The sequence below is a fragment of the Drosophila pseudoobscura genome, chromosome 3, assembly GCF_009870125.1.
Source record: "Drosophila pseudoobscura strain MV-25-SWS-2005 chromosome 3, UCI_Dpse_MV25, whole genome shotgun sequence".
In the NCBI taxonomy this organism is placed as follows: Eukaryota; Metazoa; Arthropoda; class Insecta; order Diptera; family Drosophilidae; genus Drosophila; species Drosophila pseudoobscura.
Genome location: NC_046680.1, coordinates 7,348,418 through 7,363,119, shown reverse-complemented (window position 1 = coordinate 7,363,119; position 14,702 = coordinate 7,348,418). Strand labels below are relative to the sequence as shown.

Sequence of the window (14,702 nt, the reverse complement as noted above, 5' to 3'; positions counted from 1 at the left end):
AATTTTATCAGATTGACTAGGACCAGAAGATTTTGCCGCCAAAAACAATATAAATACTCCATCGATATTTTGTCATGCGATAGTCACGCACCGACGCGATTCAGACGATACTTTTTGTTTGTTTACAAAAATTTCCAATTGAAAATATAAATTATTAACAAAATGCCACTAACTGCAGAGAGTGCAGCTCAGCAGATTCAGGTAAGCCAAGATAATGACAGAAAGTAATAAAATTAACTTGATGCATCTCCCGTAGGATCGCCTGAAAGATATTCAACAACAGATTCACATTGTTGATGAGGAGCGTCGTCGGGCAGAGAACTCCATCTCAACTCTTGTACGTTCCCTTCAGACAAACAATGCCAAGGTGAAACCCCTGCTAAAGGCCAGCATGTTGGAGACCTCGCAGGAGGAGGCCACCATTAGAGCCGCTCTAGCAAAAATCCACGAAATTCGGAGCATTCGCAACGAACGTCGCATTCAGGGTGAGTTCAAGCGGATATGATAACATGTTTCTGGTTCTAAATCATCCGTTCACACAGCTCGGAATGCTGGCAACAAAGAAGCTATTCGTCGCGGCGCACTCATGAAAATGGTGCAGCTCTCTGCCCAAACTTTGCCTTTGTTTGTGAGCAAACCAGGCGAACGGGCTCCAGCCTTATGTGGAGCAATTCCAGCCGAGGGAAACTACGTGGCCAAGGTGAGTTAGTCCTTTATTGAGAAGTGAATGTGATGATTTATAGTCATATTGTCCGATTTTTTCCCGAAAGGTGGGCGACAACGTAGCCGCTTTGGCAAAGGGCATCGATGAAGAGGAGAACTGGATACTGGCGGAGGTGGTTCAGTTTTTGCATCGCCAAAATAAGTACGACGTGATTGACATTGATGAAGAGCAAAAGGATCGCCATGTTCTCAGCAAAAGGAAAGTTATTCCGCTACCCCTAATGCGTGCCAATCCTGAGACTGATGGTCACGCTCTGTTTCCCAAGGACACTGTAGTGATGGCGTTGTATCCACAAACAACCTGTTTCTACAAAGCCATTGTCCACCGCCTGCCTGCGACTGCCACAGAAGAGTATGATGTTCTCTTCGAGGACTCGTCCTATATGAACGGCTATGCGGAGCCTCTGCCCGTAGCCCAGCGATATGTCATCGCGTATCGTCCTACGAAGAAAGGCGCTGGCAGCGGCAGCGGTAATCTCTCATCGGCATAAACGTAATTTTTCCGTAGCTTACATACAAATAAATATAAATTAAATGCAAAGATTCTGGAATTTGAATTTCCGCATATTGTGACCAGGTCTTAAAAATACTTGTGTCAATTTCATCAAACTATTAAATTTATCTATTAATCAACGGTATATAGAAATCCAACAAAAGCAAGTACTAAGAATAGGCCAGTCAAGTAGAAAATTGATTCATCAATCTTATAAAATTATATGGCTAAATGGCAAAATTGAGGAATATGTATAATTAAACTTGAATTCGTCAGTACATTTACGGTATATTTTTAAAGTAAGACGGTCTGTTTCGGTATATTTGTGAGGGTCAGACGGTATATTTTATCGGTCACACTGATCAATCTGCAATAAAAAAAACCTGTTTAAAATGTCTGAATTTAATGAACCAAACCCGACTCTGTCTGAAAATGACACGGAGGAATCTCTCAATACCGCTAAGGAGACAGCAGAATGCTTCGATATTGAAAAGGTGGCCGAGCTGTTCGCAAGCAGTCTCCTGGAAGAAGATGACGTCCTCTTGGATGCCTATCTGGCGGCCTACGAAGAAATTATGAGGTAAGCATAGCCGGGAGGTCCTTAAAGCATCCACTTTTACCTTTATTGGGATGATTGCAGGTTCTTTCAGCTGATGGGCAGCATCTTTGGTTTCGTGAGCAGTGATGTTCGCAGCAAAATAGACATTCTCTACGAGCTACGGAAGACTGATACTGAGGAGCAGAAAAATTTCGAGACCTTTAAAGCAATGCTGGTTTATGAGAGGGACGCTAATCTGCTGACGAAAAAAGGCTATGTGTCGGGTAGCCGCACTCTACTGCGTCTCCATCGTGGCCTTGGTTGGTTGGACAGCTTTTGTTGTTGTAAACATTTGGCACCTTTGCTGATTGTCTTTGTTCCCTTATCTTAGAGTTTTTCTACGAGTTTCTGAAGCGCCTGCAAGACCTGCCGAACGACGAGAAGACTGCTAACGTGTGCAGAACGGCCTATGACGACACTCTTGGTAAGCATCATGCATTTTTAATACGAAAGGGCGCCCGCCTGGCCATGTATGCGATGCCATCTCGTGGGGATCTGCTCACTCGCGTCTGCCAGGATGTGCAAAGTGCAATTTCAAAGCTGCCGGAAATGCTGGCGAACACCCGGAGGGCCTACGACCGCACGGAACAGCTCTACACGCTGCACGATCTCCACAATTTGCCCTAGAGTTTATCCAAATTGTCTGTATATATATCGTAAATTACAAGTATTCGTTGCAGCCTATTTTATTTGTGTGCTTTTAGCATTCCAAGTCCGTATTAACCACTCGTGTGCCTTATCCCCTGTGGCCTGTGGAACGCTCTGTGTATCTATTCCCTTTGTTCTTAATTGAAGATCATAAAAATTTTAGTCATGAATGAAGAACCAATCTGGTATTATCTGGGTCTATTGAACTGCTGGCCAAACATCAAGTTTCGTGTTTGGCCCCAAAAATGATAGTAGTAGCATAATAATTGCGCACGATAAGATAAGGATGCAGCGCCGCCGCGAGGGAAATGCTCTATCATAAAGGCCACGTTTGGAGCTATGATACCTGGTTTTATCACACCGTGGGCCAAAACAAAGGCGCATAAAAGTCATTTATCCAGTTTTCTCACAGAATCCCCCGAAGATTTATAGAGGAAGCTAAAAACGACTGCAGACTACAGCAATGGCCCCCATCAAAAGCGCAGGCCAACTTAACCATCGATTACGTCTTAGTCACTATCAATCTACGACTATCAAAGAGCTAGCCGGCGGCCGGAGAACTGGCCAAGTGGTTGACTACTTTATCGCTTGTCGCATGTTGTGCCTAGTGCAAAAGCTTATAATATAAGATGGTGGCTCCTCGGGCCAACATTCAGCAGACTGACGTCACAGCTCCCGACACAGTCTGGGAGCATTTAAAAGAGCTGTCATGGCCAGAAGTGGTTCACTTGTAGTCCGTCAACCGTTCTGAGCAATGGATGCCTCCAAGCAGACGAACCTTAAACGGGAGCCAAATCCCTTCCTCAAAGCAAACATCATATCCAAATGGCTTTTCCTGTGAGTTTCCGTGCTGTCTCTCTTTTTGTTGTGTGTTCTGTGGGAAAGTGTAAATCCCTAGTCGGAAACAACGAGTATTATATCTGCCAGTCAATCATATACATACAAGGCCATGGTCAACCAGTGAACGCGTGGATCGTTTGATTTAATTGTTGTGATAGCAGAAGTTGTGTGTTTTTGATAAGCTCTCAAGTGGTATAGTGACTGAATAATTAAGATATTCGGGATGGCCAGCAGCGATAATAACCAACCGAGTGGATTATATATCAGTGCCCCCAAAATTGTGCCGCAGATTTGTTGTCCGATCTTAAAGATCTCGAGAATATATGTTACGAATAGCATTACATGCGCCTTTCCTACGCTTATGATGGCCCGTAGATAGGCACGTAGTATTGCTAGGGCTCAGTGTCTGTCATCCCTAAGTCCCCCATCGAAGATAAATAGATTATATATTTCCCTAGTATATGACATATCGTATCAACTTATGAGTGTGCCTTTCGTCTACTCCTTTCTCAGGTGGATGGGCAATGTGTTCACCAAGGGAAGACGCGAGCAGTTGGATGCCAACGAGTTGTACGAGCATCTGCCCAGCTTCGACAGTGAATCACTGACCAGGCATCTGCAGCCTCACTGGGAGCAGGAGTCGCGGAAAAAAAGCCCTAGCCTTATGCGCCTGATCTTCCGTGTCTATTTCTGGCAGTTTGTGCCCATTTGTGTGCTCTATTCAGCGCTGGAGATAGCCATACAGTGAGTTATATGAATTTATCAAAAAAATATTGCTTTTACAGGGATACTTCTTTGCAGTTCCTTTCAGCCTTTGCTGCTGGGCGGCCTAATCTCGTATTTTGCCCAGGGACAGACGACCATCAGCAAGGAGAGCGCCTATTTGTATGCCATGGGAATCGTTCTGTGCTCGCTAATCACCTCCTTGGTCTTTCACCCCTTCATGTTCTACGTGTTCGCCGTGGGTACACGGATACGCCTGGCCTGCGCCGGCCTCGTCTATAGGAAGTGCCTGCGCGCCTCGGCCAGCAGTGGTGAGGGGCTGGGCTCCCAGGCCATATCCGTGATGTCCATCGATCTGTCGCAGTTCGATCTTACCTTCTACTTCTTTCACGATCTGTGGAAGGGACCCGTGGAGGCCTGTATCTTTGGGTACATTATGTACCGCCAGATTGGCTGGACATCCCTCATTGGCATTGCCTTCATTGTGGTCTTGATTCCCCTCCAGGCTTGGGCGGCCAAGGCAGCCGCTCACTTCCGATCGCAGTCGGCCAAACATCGGGATGAGCGCGTCCAGTTGATGAACGAGATCATCAGCGCCATTCAGGTGATCAAGATGTATGCCTGGGAGAAGTCATTCGGCAGATTGATTGCCGCCGTGAGGCAGTTGGAGGTGAAGGCTATTCGGGGATCGATGAGCATCTACGCGGCACTGCAGTGCACCAACATGATATCGAAAATATCGCTCTTCCTCAGCCTCATTGCCTATGTCTATGTGGGCGACGTCGTCACCGCCAAGAAGGTGTTCATACTCTCATCCTACTACAGTCTATTGAACGATTCCCTGCTCCACTATTGGCCCATGGCTATTACCACCTGGGCCCAGACTCTGGTAAGTGCTAACCGCGTGGTGGACTTTCTGCAACAGACCGAGAAGCCCACGGAGGAGGGCTGCTGCCAGGACAATCCCGGACTGCAGCTGGAGATGCAGTCGGAGAAGGAGAAACCATTGAAGCGCGGTCGTTTGCATTGCGTAAAGAGCGAGGTGAAATCCCTCAGCTTTAAGAATGTGAGCGCCAGTTGGGAAAAGCCCAGCACCAAACAACGTCGGAGGCCACATATCCACGGCATCACCTTCGATGCCAAGTCTGATCAGTTTGTGGGCATCGTCGGCAACGTGGGATCAGGCAAGAGCACGCTCCTCCACGCCATTCTCGGCGAAATCGAGCTAATGGAGGGACGGGTTGAGATCCACGGACGGATCAGTTATGCCGCCCAGCAGCCGTGGGTTTTCCAGGGCAGCATCCGCGAAAATATCCTCTTTGTAGAGTCTTACGACGAGCAGCGCTATCGTTCGGTGATCCATGCCTGCCAGCTGGAGCGTGACCTGGAGCTGCTGCCACGTGGAGATGCCACCGTTGTGGGGGAGCGTGGCATCAGCCTGAGTGGAGGACAGAAGGCTAGGATTGCCCTGGCAAGGACTGTCTATCGTCAGGCGGACATCTACCTCTTCGACGATCCCCTGGCCGCAGTGGATGCCCAAGTGGGGAAGCTGCTGATGGACAAGTGCTTCAATCGGCTGCTCAGTGGAAAGATGCGCATCCTGGTCACCCACCATGTGCAGCTGCTCAAGCATGTAGACCACCTCCTCCTGCTGGAGTCGGGCGCGCTCACGCAGCAGGGCAGCTACGATCAGCTAAAGGATGTAATCAGCCATCATGCAGCCCTCGATCTGGAAGCCATCGAGGCGGACAAACAGCAGGTGAAGCGAGTGCTCAGCCAGGTGGACAGGACCTCGAAGATGTCGACCAAGAGCAAGGAAGATGATCCGAGCACCGAACAGGAAGAGGATGCGCATGCCGAGCGTCAGCTTCAGGGTGCCGTGAGCTTCGAAACGTACAAGTCGTACTTCCGGGCCCTGGGCGCTCCGTTCCTCGTGTGCCTGGTGCTGGCCATGTTCATACTCGCTCGCGGCTGCCAGGCGGCCATGGATATCTTCATCTCGCGCTGGGCCACTTGGGAGGAGGATCGCACCTACGACTCCGTGGACGAGTACGACGCTACGCGTACCAAAATGGTCACATGGTACACTGTGCTGCTGCTGTGCACACTCGCCCTGTATCTGCTCCGCACCTTTGGATTCTTCTTCATGTGCTTACGCATCTCCTTGCGGCTGCACGATCAGCTCTACCAGGGAATAATTCGAGCCTGGATGCACTTCTTCAATGTGAATCCCTCAGGTCGCGTGCTCAATCGATTCTCCAGCGACATACAGAGTGTGGATGTGACCCTGCCGCAGGCCATGATGGATTCTCTGCAGTTCTTGGTGGATGTGGTGGCCGTTCTGGTGATTGTGGCCATTGCCAACTATTGGCTGCTCATCCCTGCTGCCGTGATGGCGCTGCTCCTGTATCTCTGCCGGGCCCTCTACATAGGAGCCAGTCGCAGCCTGAAACGCATCGAGAGCATGAGTAAGTCGATATTGGATTACGGATCGATTCCCACTAACTCATGATTCTTTTCCTCTGCCAATCCAGCTCGGAGTCCCATCTACTCCCATACGAATCAAACGTTCCATGGCCATACCACCATACGATCGATGGACGCCATGCCGCAGCTGGAGCAGACCTTCTATGGTCACCAAGACACAAACTCCTCGGCCCTGTTCCTCTACGTAAGCGCCAACCGGGCCTTCTCCTTCTGGACGGATCTCATCTGTGTGGTCTACATCCTGGCCGTCACCTTCAGTTTTTTGGTGATTAACCAGAAGTTCTACAGTGGCGATGTGGGCCTGGCCATCACTCAGTCCATGACTCTAGTGATTATGTGCCAGTGGGGCATGCGGCAGACGGCGGAGATGGAGAACAATATGACTAGCGTGGAGCGGGTGCTGGAGTATGCACAAATGCCATCGGAGCCCCCACTGGAGACGCCTGCGAGTGTGAAACTTCCGGCGGAATGGCCACAGGCGGGCCATCTTCGTTTCCGCGATCTGCGCATGCGTTACGCCCCCGAAGACGAGGACATACTTCGAGGCCTGAACTTTGAATCGCAGCCCATGGAGAAGATCGGCATTGTGGGACGCACAGGAGCGGGAAAGTCCTCCATCATTCAGGCCCTGTTTCGTCTGGCTGTTAATGAGGGCACCATAGAGATCGATGGACAGGACATTGCCCAGTTGGGTCTACATGATCTACGCAGTCGCATATCCATTATACCCCAAGATCCCGTTCTGTTCTCGGGCACACTGCGCTTCAACCTCGATCCGTTCGGCGAGAAGAGCGACGCGGCGATGTGGAGTGCCTTGGAGGACGTGAAGCTGAAGAAATATGTGTCCAGTCTGGATGGAGGTCTGGCCTGTCGCATGCAGGATGGTGGCTCCAATTTCAGCATGGGTCAGAGGCAGCTGGTGTGCCTGGCCCGTGCTATACTCCGACAGAATCGGGTTCTCGTTATGGATGAGGCAACGGCCAATGTGGACAGCGAGTAAGCTTGTTTTCAGATGTGACCCTGTTAACATAACTAACTTTTATTCCGTTTGCCCTCCTTAGGACGGATGGCTTGATCCAAGAGACCATTCAGACAAAGTTTGCCCAGTGCACAGTCCTAACCATTGCCCACAGACTGCATACGGTGATGGACAACGACAGCGTCCTGGTTATGGATGCTGGACAGATTGTTGAATTCGGGGCACCACACAAGCTTCTACAGCGTCCCGGGGGGGCCCTGCTCAAGCTCGTCAGTCAAAACGATGATGCCACCGTGAAGTACCTGAAGAGGATTGCCGCTGAAAGCTACGTCCGCAGGAACAAAGATGGTTCTCTCACAGAAGTCGATGAAACATTGGTCGAATGAGCATGTGTACTTTCAGGCAAACAGGAACTCAATCAAACAGCGAGTCCGTCCGGCAGTGACCAGAAAGAGACATAGCGTTCAGAAATTGGACTGCCGTGAGGGGCGGACGGTCCTTCCGGTTTTATTGATGTACGAAAAGTGTACGGATAAACTGTATTTACATAGCAGTATAACTACGCTATTACTAATGATAGTTCGGCACTTAAAACGAAGAGACTCTGACACACGCACACACAAGATTACAAAATATATAAATATATATATCGTATATGTAGTATATAGTATTTGTACGCAATATATCAAAAGTGTAAACTTGAAAGATGGCTTAGGATAATGGTTAACATTCCGGCCTGTTGAACGAATACATTTAAAATAACATTAGTGATATACGACATGTACTAGTATAATGGGTAGGATAAAACTAGAATCAGATCGGCTCTGATACTCGTACGCTCTCGAATGGAAACAATACACTTCTTTATGAATGCTATACAACGCACTATGTACACAAAACGGTTATCAAAATATCTAATTAATAAGGTCAGACTACATCAATCGGCTCGAGGTCCGCCGCCTGTTATTCGATGCGAATACGTGTCGGTGATCTCCGCAGCGAGGCGAACTCTTTGACGACCAGTCGACTCAGCAACAGCATGGCAAGGATGTCGGCTATGATGAGCATGTAAAAGACATTTTGCCAGCCAGTGGTGGAGATCAGGCCGGCCAGCAGCGGCCCCACAGCTGCACCAATCGAGCCAGTGCCATCGATGATGGCCGTCACAGTGGCCAGAGCGTTAGCATTGCCCTCCAAGGAGCTGTCCTGGCCCCGCTCTGCACTCACCGAGGTCGTGATCAATGCATACGGGCCGTTCACAAAGATGCCGACCACAATTAGCAGCAGCACACTGATGGACACTGACAATGTGCCGTACTGTTGATACATCAGCAGCTGAATGGAAATGGAAATTAATCTCAATACTCGACTGAATAGGGTTGTTCATGCAGATACTTACAATGGGCGAAGCTATGAAGAGCATGCCCATGCAGATGGTGGCCGACATTCCAGTCAGATCGGATAAGTAGCCCGCAGCTATGGCCCCGAAAATGCCACCCACATCAAAGAGCGTAGACAGATCAGCGGACAAAGTGGGACCCAGTGTGCCTGCCATCGTAAATACATTGATTAATTAATGTTTCTATTGTTTGGGGACAGTATTTATACTCACTGGAAGACTGTATGTACAAGGGCAGCCAGTACATGAATGTATAGCTGACCAGCTTGGTGAAGAACAAACATAACGAGAACTCCGCAACGCCGGGTATATATAGAGCATCGATGAGGCTGATGGGACGACCGGCTCCGTGCTCTCTCTGATGGTTCTGCGACTGGGAACGAGCCAAGATTGGTGTGCGCTCCGTTGGTGTCGATCTGTAGCTGATTTCCTGCAAGAGTAGGAAAGATTCGATTATTGATTGATTCGTGGATATTCGTGGGTCAAAGCGCGCAAATATTACAGAAGCCATTAGGGAAAGCAAACACTGAATCATGCACTTACGGTTTCCGAAATGCCATACCCAGGCATGACTACCAACTACAGCCGAGCAAACACGCGAACATGGATACACTTAAGAAATTAAATTCTCCAAAAATAGGGAATTCGGACTATCTGAACATGCGGAGGAGGCCATTGGTTCTCGCTTGAATCAGCATAATTGCCGAAAGGGAATACTTACGGCATCGTTGTGGCGCACTTGCTCCTCGTCGCCATGCTCCTCGTCCGAGTCGTTGGTAACACGACGCTCGTGCGGCACGCTGTCCGGATAGCATCCCACAATCTCCGGCTGATCCACCAGGAACAGGAAGAGTAGAAAACCAATGGCGCCAATGACTATACCAGGCACTACAAAGGACATGGCCCAATCGCTTTCCACATAATGCGCCGCTATTAAGGTGCCCAATATGTTGCCAATGGACGTGTGACTATTCCAGATGCCAAATATGAGGCCGCGCTTTGATTTGCCGAACCAGCGACCCACCAGCGTGACCACGCCTGGCCATCCCGTGGTCTGGAATATGCCGGCACCGATCTGGATAAGGATAAAGTACCAGAGACTGTGTATATTGGAGGTGCGGGCAATGCCAAACATGTACGTGAAGATGCCAGTGAGGATCATTCCCATCGACAGAAAGTAGCGCAGGGAAACGCGCTCTGCCACAAAACCAGACGCAAACATTGCAATGGCATAAGTGAAGAGAAACGCCGAGTCCAGCATGCCGAACAGTTTGGTGGCATCGGGTCCATCTATGGATATCAATTTGTGTTATTCGGGCATAAATGCAATTCAACAAACTCACCAAAAGGTGCATAGCCACAGTCCTGGCCTTTGTGCAGCTGGGCTGCCAGCGCAGAGGAACAGTTTCCCTGGAGAACCGATTTGACCACCGAAATCGGCTTTCGGCACATGTGATAGCAGGCATAGGCAAGAAAAGTCAGCACAAAAATTGATACCTTGTAGCTGGAAAAGATTATCCTTGTGAATACTTGTTCCTCTTCGGACAGTGGAGCATACTTACAGCAGATCTCGGCGGGCGTGCAGGCGGGGGCAGCATTGTCGCGACAATTTCTGCACTATCCGTATGCCGAAGGGTATGTCGTTGTAGTTGTTGCTCATTTTACGCGTTCGTCCGCCTCCCAGTTTTGGTCGCATCGACTGGCACAGGCGTTGTGTGGAGAAGCAGCTGCACACGTCCAGCGAACAGAGCGACGTGATGTCTTCGTTCTAAAATGCTACCTACAAGAACAGAGCGAACAATCGCAGGCTGGCATCAACAGGTAGTTGGGTGACTCAACGGCAACTGTCGGCAGGTAGAGTGGGTTGGACTCGGCTGTCTTTGTGGTTTTCTCCCGGGGCCCATAGAGTTTCGGGTGAAGAGCGAGTTTTATATTACACTTATCGCAAACGGAGCCACATATGAAAATATGTACATATGTATGTATAGTTTTTCTTGTTTGCGTCGTCGTTTGGCCACCACACCAACAATCGCTCAAACAATGACACCCCGAGTCATTCTGTGTGACGCTCGTATCTCAATTTAAAATGTGTTTCCGTTCGGTATACAAAATTTGCTGAGTTGGCGAATTTCTGAGCGTTGCTAAATTGAGTTCGATTTGTGCGTCTTTCTGCGGACCCGCAGTCTATTGTGTTTCTAACAGATAACAGACTCTACGAAGTACAAGTACATATGTATATTATCTTCTGCAGCATTAATATCTAAGCGATGTGTACGCTTGGCAACTGCAGAGATTTATCTTGCACAATGGATGTTCTTTATACGCGTGCAGCAATAGTTTTTGTTATCTTCCGCACTTGAGGGTATCCGTGGGTCGTCGACATGCGGTAGAAGATTTTCGGTTGGTTTGTTGACAGCCCCGGAACAGATTTGAAAGCTAACAAGTTGACATCGGTTGATAAAGCCACGTTCAACATTTACAATTGTCGTTAATATTTACCGTTGAACAAACATTAAACAGTTGAAGTACACATTATGAGAAAATAACAATAACAATAAATAACTTAACCCACTCAGTCCCCCTCTATTTAAACAGTATTCTGTTTTAAACGTTCCTTGAATATCCAGCTATTCTCTTTGTTTACAACAAAAGTGAGTAAGTTAACTTTCACTTGGTCTGCGCTAAAGTTCTTCAAATTTCATAATTTTTGTGGAGTGTATTTTAATACCCACTGGTCTATAATGGGTTAATCGTTCTTTGTTTATTATAAGATAGGAAATCGTATTTCTCGATTTTGATATTCGGTTGAATATTACCAGCTAGTTGGCACCACCAGCCCTAAGCACATAGCTTCATCCGATTTTAGATACTCATTTTTGTTTATTTATAAATTAGGATTTAAACAAATAAGCTCAACAAAAATGTATATTTGTTCTACATGGTAACTACATATTTGGTACATATGAACCACATATTTATGGAGACTACATTCACCGAAAAAAGCTAGCATCACCACGACTCTCTGCTGGCTTCGGAACCGGTTCATTTACACGGAGCAGGAGTGAAAAAACGAGCTTAAGGAACTTTCTGTAACCTATATTTTAAATACATTTTAGGAAACTGATTAAATATACCATTAAAAACATACCGTAAACGGTCACCCTGATAGCAATGCTCGATGTCTGTTGCTTCGTTCAGTTAAGTTCAATTTCGTTCACTAGTTCTTTAAATGTATTTAAATTTTACATGAAATTTGACATGATTATAATGATTCACAGGGCTGCCTATCGGCGCCTTATTTCAAATTAGCAATCACAGGTTTAGCGAAATTTCACGGATTCATAGCGTTATAATCTGTATAATGAAAACTTTGACGGACAGCATTCTGGATAATCTATTTCAGTGTATACTCTATGAGGTCTCGATCAGACCGCCGACCTCCTTTAATAGTAAAATTCTTAAATTATTTCCGCAGTTGGGCGAGCACTTGCCGATTTCCCCCTCTTTCACCCGATCTGCCACCCCACCACCCACCGGACATTGCTGCTGCCTCAACCTGCTACAATTATAAAGAATCGAATGGAAAAAATATATTTCTGAGCAATATGATCCGCGCACTTTCGCCGAATAATACTTATTTTGTTACCCATACCACACAGAAATTCCTTCAATTTACAAATGTATATGTGTACGTACATACATTTTTCTTGGTATAAGGCGTGAAAGGAAATTGAATGCTTTGATGACGAATCAGCTGCTTGAAATGATGACGCTTTCCAGCTAGAGCTACCGAATATGTTTCAGTTTCAGGAAAGAACTGAAACTAAAAAATCTACTCATGTGCAACATTTCCTCAGCATGCCCCTCCATTTACTTCATTCTATATATTAGTATAGACTCGAATTATTATATGTAATTGTTATTTTAAATCAAAAGAAAAATACAAAATTCGTAGTGTTTAAAACTTCCTGTTAATTATCTCCTAAAATGTGCCCGATACGATTTTCGTCTGTCCATTTTTGCACATTCTGCCTCCTGTTTTTGGTAAGTACCGGGAGCGGCTGTTGTCAATTCTAAACGCAACCTAGCACTGTCCAACTGGAACAATCCCAGGTGATCCACCAGTATACCGTTAGTATCGACATCCAGGCTCCCACGAGTCACTCAAGGAGCCCCCCAAGTTGAGTTTCAGGGGGCGAAAGATATCCCAGGATACCGTGGACTGTGAACAGACATGGAAATCGGCAACCGTCTCCAGCTTGGGAGAAGCACTCGCTGCTGAGCTTGGCATCTTCGGGATAGTAGTTTACGATTGGCGACGACGCCAAGTGGAGTCGGCTCAGGCCCTAGTGCGGGCCGCGTGTCCTGCCACACATCGCCGTGGGTGAATCTTTGCGGGAAACGCGAGAGCGGAAACCGTATATTATTTTTACGAGTATAAATGTAAATTTTTGACGCAAAAAATAGAGCCACCACTGATGATAAATCGCTGCCTGTTCTAGTACGGCAGTTACTATACCCTATGTTGTCTAATTTCGCTAATAAAAGGGTAATTGATTCTATAGCGCTGCACCTAGTGATCATATTAGATATTTTCAATAAATCTAAGGACACTATAAGAGACGACGTATCAACATCGAGCCAATCACCCAGCATTTTCTATAAAATACAATTCTAAAATATCTTTCAGTTACTTATTTGTATTTGAAATTCAACGTAATTGTAACATTTCAAAGCTATTTACCAAAATACGCCACAATATTGATTTTAGATGCAGGAGCCACGTTCTATAATATTTGGAAATCACCGCGCGCCATTTTATTTGCTATTTCAATTGGACGGCCAGTCTGGATGCCGGGAATTACAGTTCCTGAGATCATGAGCTAATAATGCGATGAGACACGCGACCGGATTAGTCAGTGGCGATTTTGTTGACAATAACTCAGCTCAGGAAAAGACAATTGCCCGTGTGCACATGATCCGACTTCCTCTGGTTTCGATTCAGAGCGGAAAATGCTCTTATTTTCAACGCCAACTCGCTAATTTGTCCCAGGCACACTGCAGCGAGCCTTACATGTGCGAATCGAGGCGATAAATTAGAACCACTCGAGGTGCTAATCAGAACAGACTGAGACTGAACTGGGCAAAACATTTTGCCAATTGTATAAATTGCGATGTCAAGTCCACTGAGGCCACACTTTACAAGCCACAGTCGTGCTAAAAGCAGTTCAATTGCAATAGAGCAGATTACACCAGCCCTGAGTAGAAAACTCCCACAAAATGCTGTCGAACAAGGTTAGTGGGCCAGAGTAAACCTTCAAGTCGTAACCGTCTAACGGAGATTTACCCCACCAACAGAAAATCTTTCGGTTGATCGCCTGCTTTGCCGCTCTCAATATGGTGTGCGCCTATCCCCAAGAGCGCCTCACCGCCACAGAACAGATTCAAAGACTGAGTGCTGCCACAGAAGCGGAGACCAAAGCCATCATTTCCAGCGAAGCCCTCGACAATCTGTACAGATATGAGCGGACACTGACCCGTCTGAGGAGAGCACTGGACGAGCTTGCCTACGAGGAGGCGGCCGATGACATGGAGCTGGCGGAAATAAATGTGTTCCGCCCGCTCTTCCGCTATCGGTCGCAGGTGGCCAAGCAAGTCGGAAGTACTCAGCAGCAGTTTGGATAAGCCTTACAAGCTCATTTATAATATATAAAATAGGTATAGACATTTTCTCACACAGCCTCGTTTCCCTCATTTTCATTATATTTTTGTACAAATCTAAATTAAGAATAAAGAGTTAGGTAATTTATAT

The 14,702-nt window shown here is 47.1% G+C and overlaps 5 protein-coding genes across 7 annotated transcripts; 4 read left to right on the top strand and 1 right to left on the bottom strand.

Annotated features, from left to right (window-relative positions):
- Positions 1-162: 162 nt before the first annotated feature.
- Sgf29 (SAGA-associated factor 29) lies at positions 163-1,267 on the top strand. The gene is made up of 4 exons (XM_001360397.4): positions 163-201; positions 257-485; positions 543-700; positions 771-1,267. Exons 1-4 carry the CDS (start codon positions 163-165, stop codon positions 1,212-1,214), a joined length of 870 nt encoding a protein of 289 aa, XP_001360434.1. The 3' UTR covers positions 1,215-1,267.
- Positions 1,268-1,549: 282 nt separating this feature from the next.
- LOC4803771 (ceramide-1-phosphate transfer protein) lies at positions 1,550-2,498 on the top strand. The gene is made up of 3 exons (XM_001360396.4): positions 1,550-1,796; positions 1,857-2,074; positions 2,146-2,498. The coding sequence occupies exons 1-3, from the start codon at positions 1,609-1,611 to the stop codon at positions 2,439-2,441; spliced, it is 702 nt and encodes a 233-aa protein (XP_001360433.3). The 5' UTR covers positions 1,550-1,608; the 3' UTR covers positions 2,442-2,498.
- On the top strand, positions 2,153-8,262 carry LOC4803770 (probable multidrug resistance-associated protein lethal(2)03659). 2 transcript variants are annotated; one of them, XM_015183855.2, is made up of 5 exons: positions 2,153-2,238; positions 3,816-4,046; positions 4,104-6,493; positions 6,560-7,508; positions 7,574-8,262. In XM_015183855.2, the coding sequence occupies exons 2-5, from the start codon at positions 3,820-3,822 to the stop codon at positions 7,875-7,877; spliced, it is 3,870 nt and encodes a 1,289-aa protein (XP_015039341.2). In that variant the 5' UTR covers positions 2,153-2,238; positions 3,816-3,819; the 3' UTR covers positions 7,878-8,262. The 2 variants fall into 2 exon arrangements, with proteins under 2 accessions (XP_015039341.2, XP_001360432.3); XM_001360395.4 differs by lacking the exon at positions 2,153-2,238 and adding an exon at positions 2,677-3,299.
- On the bottom strand, positions 7,959-11,525 carry MFS16 (major facilitator superfamily transporter 16). Its single transcript, XM_002138266.3, has 7 exons — positions 11,390-11,525; positions 10,453-11,326; positions 10,234-10,394; positions 9,612-10,180; positions 9,104-9,320; positions 8,891-9,039; positions 7,959-8,826 (listed from the first exon to the last, which is right to left on the bottom strand). Exons 2-7 carry the CDS (start codon positions 10,584-10,586, stop codon positions 8,455-8,457), a joined length of 1,602 nt encoding a protein of 533 aa, XP_002138302.3. The 5' UTR covers positions 10,587-11,326; positions 11,390-11,525; the 3' UTR covers positions 7,959-8,454.
- Positions 11,526-12,642: 1,117 nt separating this feature from the next.
- LOC6898235 (uncharacterized) lies at positions 12,643-14,699 on the top strand. 2 transcript variants are annotated; one of them, XM_002138265.3, is made up of 3 exons: positions 12,646-12,934; positions 13,662-14,185; positions 14,249-14,699. In XM_002138265.3, the coding sequence occupies exons 2-3, from the start codon at positions 14,171-14,173 to the stop codon at positions 14,573-14,575; spliced, it is 342 nt and encodes a 113-aa protein (XP_002138301.1). In that variant the 5' UTR covers positions 12,646-12,934; positions 13,662-14,170; the 3' UTR covers positions 14,576-14,699. The 2 variants fall into 2 exon arrangements, 1 of the variants encoding a protein (XP_002138301.1); XR_004468967.1 differs by lacking the exons at positions 13,662-14,185; positions 14,249-14,699 and adding an exon at positions 13,004-13,452 and having other exon boundaries at positions 12,643-12,934.
- Positions 14,700-14,702: the final 3 nt, after the last annotated feature.

Bases quoted from the DNA above. Each gene is read 5' to 3' on its own strand.
- Sgf29 (XM_001360397.4), top strand. From the start codon at position 163: ATGCCACTAACTGCAGAGAGTGCAGCTCAGCAGATTCAG. The intron at 486-542 runs GTGAGTTCAAGC...CCGTTCACACAG, and splicing joins CAACGAACGTCGCATTCAGG to CTCGGAATGCTGGCAACAAA. The intron at 701-770 runs GTGAGTTAGTCC...TTTTCCCGAAAG, and splicing joins AGGGAAACTACGTGGCCAAG to GTGGGCGACAACGTAGCCGC.
- LOC4803771 (XM_001360396.4), top strand. From the start codon at position 1,609: ATGTCTGAATTTAATGAACCAAACCCGACTCTGTCTGAAAATGACACG. The intron at 1,797-1,856 runs GTAAGCATAGCC...GGATGATTGCAG, and splicing joins GCCTACGAAGAAATTATGAG to GTTCTTTCAGCTGATGGGCA. The intron at 2,075-2,145 runs GTTGGTTGGACA...CCCTTATCTTAG, and splicing joins GCGTCTCCATCGTGGCCTTG to AGTTTTTCTACGAGTTTCTG.
- LOC4803770 (XM_001360395.4), top strand. From the start codon at position 3,217: ATGGATGCCTCCAAGCAGACGAACCTTAAACGGGAGCCAAATCCCTTC. The intron at 3,300-3,815 runs GTGAGTTTCCGT...CTCCTTTCTCAG, and splicing joins ATATCCAAATGGCTTTTCCT to GTGGATGGGCAATGTGTTCA. The intron at 6,494-6,559 runs GTAAGTCGATAT...CTGCCAATCCAG, and splicing joins GAAACGCATCGAGAGCATGA to CTCGGAGTCCCATCTACTCC.
- MFS16 (XM_002138266.3), bottom strand. From the start codon at position 10,586: ATGCGACCAAAACTGGGAGGCGGACGAACGCGTAAAATGAGCAACAAC. The intron at 10,395-10,452 runs GTAAGTATGCTC...AATCTTTTCCAG, and splicing joins CACGCCCGCCGAGATCTGCT to CTACAAGGTATCAATTTTTG. The intron at 10,181-10,233 runs GTGAGTTTGTTG...TGATATCCATAG, and splicing joins CTGTGGCTATGCACCTTTTG to ATGGACCCGATGCCACCAAA.